Source organism: Aptenodytes forsteri, unplaced genomic scaffold, assembly GCF_000699145.1.
Source record: "Aptenodytes forsteri isolate BGI_AS27 unplaced genomic scaffold, ASM69914v1 Scaffold179, whole genome shotgun sequence".
NCBI classification, from domain to species: domain Eukaryota; kingdom Metazoa; phylum Chordata; class Aves; order Sphenisciformes; family Spheniscidae; genus Aptenodytes; species Aptenodytes forsteri.
In genome coordinates this window covers 1,943,172-1,947,645 of record NW_008795378.1, presented here as the reverse complement: position 1 = coordinate 1,947,645, position 4,474 = coordinate 1,943,172, and the positions used below count along the sequence as shown (strand labels likewise).

The window sequence follows — 4,474 nt, the reverse complement described above, 5'->3', positions numbered from 1 at the left end:
TGTCCCCCATCGCTCTTATAGGCGTTTTTCGGGTGTGGGTTGTTAACCGCTAACGTCGGGGGTTTTTGTGTTGTAGCAAAAGGACAGAAAATCTAAAAAGTCAACCTGGAAGTTCTGCCTTGACTTGACCCATCCTGTGGAAGATGGAATTTTTGATTCTGGGAATTTTGTAAGTCGTTGTTTTGCTCGTAATTCTCGTGCACGGTATAACAGCCTTAGTACATACAGTACAACAACTGAATTACAACTGAAAAGTTACATTTTAAGCTAGTAAAATCAATAGCTGTTCTTTAAATTATCGTCACTTTTTGAAAGTTTCTTGGGTTTAGATGTCTCTTACAGACAAGATGGTTCATACCTATCCATGAATAGAACTACTTTAAATTGAATCCTGTTTTAACACGGGGGTGATTGATTACACACTGTAAAATCTTACTGCATTGTAAGTACTTGCTATCAGGACATAAGTAAACGGTGATTTTTAATACTGCCATATGGCTAGGGTCCCTTCCCTAGTTCATACCTAGGGTGCCATTCCCTAGTGTTCTATTTCTTTAATGTTGAAACAGGAACAGTTCCTAAAGGAGAAGGTTAAGGTCAATGGAAAAACTGGAAACTTGGGCAACACAGTTCACATTGAACGTCTGAAGAACAAGATCACAGTGACATCCGAGAAACAATTTTCTAAAAGGTTGGCACAGGTTTCCTTTTGTGGTACTTGCAACAGTGGATTTTGAACAGTCATATGTTGAACGTGACACGCTTCCGATACGTGCAGAGAAGGTTAGCGCTAACCTTCATAGCGCTTACAAATATTAGTGAAAGATGTAATTCAAATAAATTTATAATATTAGATATTTTAAAAACTGCTTTTTAAAAGACGGGACTTGATTGCAAATTAATGCTTCCTCTAGTATAAACATCGTAACGCAGCGATGCTTTATGTAGGTCGTTAGAAGTATATCAAGGAAAGAGGTGCTTTTAGAAGTCATACTGAATTCATGTCACGGGTGGCTGTTTTGTTACTTAATTGGCTGTATTATAATGTATGTGTATGCAATACTTGTTGTTGCAAAAGAACCCCTTAAGTCGAACGAAGCCTTAAACTGCTTAGTGCGTTAGGGCACACAACAGGCGAGTGCACTGGTTAGAGGTACGGTTCCTTCCCTGCATCCCCCCCTTCATTTCACTGATACAGGTGCACCGATATCTATTGTGTTAGACCAAGGTTTAGAACCAGTACTCAATGCTTTTGAGTTACTGACGTTGTGCTATGTAGTCAAAAAGTATCAAATAATAAATTCTTATGTATCTGGAATGAAAATACATGTTTATTATCTGTTATAGAAGATATTTTTTTATTTCTGGATATAATTAGTGTGTTGTTGCCCTGCAAGGACCATGTCTTGGGTGGAGCACAGACAGCAGTAAGGGTTAAATGAGAAGGTTCTAATGCATAATTACTGGTTTTAAGGTACCTAAAATACCTCACAAAGAAGTACCTCAAGAAGAACAATCTGCGTGACTGGCTTCGTGTCGTCGCATCTGACAAGGAGACATACGAACTACGCTACTTCCAAATCAGTCAAGATGAAGAAGGATCAGAGTCTGAGGAATAATTGAAGCTTAGCTTTATACTCAATACAGTGTACAAAAGACTAGAACATCTATTTATAAGAACACTTAACTTATTGGTGAATAAAGATTTTGTACCCTGTTTAACAGAGCGTGGTTAGTTTTCTAGCCTTTTTCTTAAATTCTAATTAAAAACCATCACAGGGAATCATTTGATCTGCAGTTTTTCTTCCTTGCTAGAAAGTCCAAGTAGAAAAGAACTGAGCCCTTTGCCCAGTACATATGTAGAACAGTTACACTGGCGTTTAATTATATTTTTACGAATAATGCTAGAGCTTTTTTGTGGTGAAAAGTACTAGCTCCTTCTGCTAATTTATGTGGAGCTAATGACAAAATATTTAAAAAGTTTACTTTTAATTATTTTAGTTAAAAAACAGGCTTACATGTTTTAAAAGAGATTCCAAGTAGAAAAGAACTGAGCCCTTTGCCCAGTACATATGTAGAACAGTTACACTGGCGTTTAATTATATTTTTACGAATAATGCTAGAGCTTTTTTGTGGTGAAAAGTACTAGCTCCTTCTGCTAATTTATGTGGAGCTAATGACAAAATATTTAAAAAGTTTACTTTTAATTATTTTAGTTAAAAAACAGGCTCACATATTTTAAAAGAGATTTTACTTCTGTGTGATTTATCTAAATCATTAATTGGTTGTAGTATTCCTGTGTATGTAGTATTCCTTTGACCACAAGTCAAACTGGAGCATAGCAAATAAAGATTTGTTAGCCAGGTTTATATTAGATTGACAAGTAAGGAGGTAGAGATGAATCTCATTGCCAGCATCCAGCTACAGCAACTTAAAGGAAGCGGTGAGATGTGCTTTAATGTTGACAGTGACTGAATTCCACTAAATCCATACAGATGTTCCTGCTCTTATGGTGGTGGTCCCGCTTTTATTTATGGTTCTTGTATTTGACTTCTGGGATTATTCCTTTAAACGAAGTATTTCTTTAGTACAAGTGGTGGGTTCTTCATTGAAACACGAATCAATCCAGATCCTGTAAACTAGTTCTGTTCATGTAATATCAAGAGAAATTTGATGAGTTTTTGCTATGAAAAAGTGGTATGTGTGAGCCCGCAGTTGCAGTAACTATTGCGTGCATATGCATTTCAGTACCGTATTCTATCAAACTGGTAGTATGCTCTGCATGTGATTAAGTAGAATATTTACTCTCCAGTTCCAGTGCAATGGTGAACTCTGGAATTCGTAATGCCGTATTTGTTTAATATCATAAAACAGGGATGCACGTAGGCTCTGATACTGAACTTTCTGTGCTTGAACAAATCTGCTAGTTTAGGCTGAAGTGTGCCTACTAAATTGTTTAATTTCCTGATGATTTTTTTATTATTTCAGCATTGTTTTTGCTGGCAAACCTCTGAGACAGACTGTTAAGAGAGTTGCCAAACACAAAGCAATGCATTAACAGTTGCATGACACCCCCTAAATCTAAATGAAAAGTACAGAAGGGGAGATGAATGTTGTCAGCAGCCTTGGGGTCTCGTTTTTCATTTTTCAGTTTGCTTGAGCAGCTGTTCCTGAAGTGTGGCCCAGGGAGATGAGAGGAAGCAGCAGTGGAACAAACAGCTACTTGTGTAATCTCTGCCTTATTGATTTGTTGCATTTTGCTGTTTCAGAACCAGCAAAAGGAAGGGAGCAGCGTGTGTAACTGGCTCCAAGGCTAAGGATTATTTCCTAGCTCATGTATGTTGAGCTTTATATGCTTCTGTGGAAGTAACACCTGAAGTCCTGTCCCCTGATCTGGGGCACTAGATAATGCCAGAGTGCTGCCTTGGAATTTCCTATTTGAGAAAAATCAGGCAGTTTTGAAGCAACAATTAAAGGTGGCTGGGTTCTTCCTTTTCTGGAAATCCAAAAGGTTGCTAATGCTTTCTTAAAGTAGTTACAGTATTGGTAGTTAATACTGTGTTGAACAAGCAACACACAGTAAAGCTGCAAATATTTGAAAACGTCTGGTCTGTTTTCTTTGCTGCACTAAGTTAAGCAAAGGGCATGGCTAACAGTTGTATTTCAAAATACATCCCCACCTGTTTTTTCAGAGTTGCGCTTCTATGTGACGATATATCCTTTACACTAGACTGACACAACAAAACTGTTCTGATTAAATGGAACAAGCACAAACACAATCAGAGCTAATAGGATCATGCTGCCTTGTTATCATTCCTTTTAAAGCAGGCTGGCAGCTACATGTGTAGCTGTATAGCCTAGCAGATGCAGATTGTCATTAGCCAAAAGATAGGAAAACAAGGCCTGGGATTTCGAGCGAAGCAACTTACTTCATAGCTGGGTTTGGAGGAAAACTGCCAAAGTGCTTGTGTGAGTTGTGTTACTCGCTGAGCTTCACTGCAGCGAGCATGGAATCTAGGAATTCCTTTCCCCAATGCTTGAAAACATGTTAAACTTTGAAAAAACAAAACTCCAAATTTCTGATAAGTGTGGCTCTAGAGTGCTTAATATATTTAGGAAAATCTTCCTTCCTTTACATACCAGCCAGAAATTTTTGTTATATCCCTGCATTGCTGCCCAAGCTCTGCTGGCCGTACCTAGAGCCTCCCATCCAGCTCTGCTCTTTGGAGCCTGTGGGCTGTTAGAGCTTTCTCGTGCAGTTATGAGCGTTATCGGGTCAGCGGGATCAGTCAAAGTGCATATATGCGTGTTACACGTAGAAACTACAAAGGCAGGGGGGTAAATCTAAATGGAGTGTTTACAATAAGATTGTTAAAGTTTCATGGAGAAAAATAGCTGGAGTACACAGATGAGAAGCTGACCTCAGACAAAGCTTCAGAAAAAGGGTGATTCTTTCATAATTTCACATATCTCA

The 4,474-nt window shown here is 38.2% G+C and overlaps 1 protein-coding gene across 1 annotated transcript in view; it reads left to right on the top strand.

Annotated features, from left to right (window-relative positions):
- The window catches only part of RPL22L1 (ribosomal protein L22 like 1), a 2,428-nt gene extending 700 nt beyond the window's left edge, over nucleotides 1–1,728 (top strand). The window contains exons 2-4 of the mRNA XM_009280564.2: nucleotides 77–169; nucleotides 570–691; nucleotides 1,475–1,728. Coding sequence (XP_009278839.1) covers nucleotides 77–169; nucleotides 570–691; nucleotides 1,475–1,619 — 360 coding nt within the window. The 3' untranslated portion in view covers nucleotides 1,620–1,728. The remainder of the gene's footprint in view (nucleotides 1–76; nucleotides 170–569; nucleotides 692–1,474) is intronic.
- The last annotated feature ends 2,746 nt before the right edge of the window (nucleotides 1,729–4,474 follow it).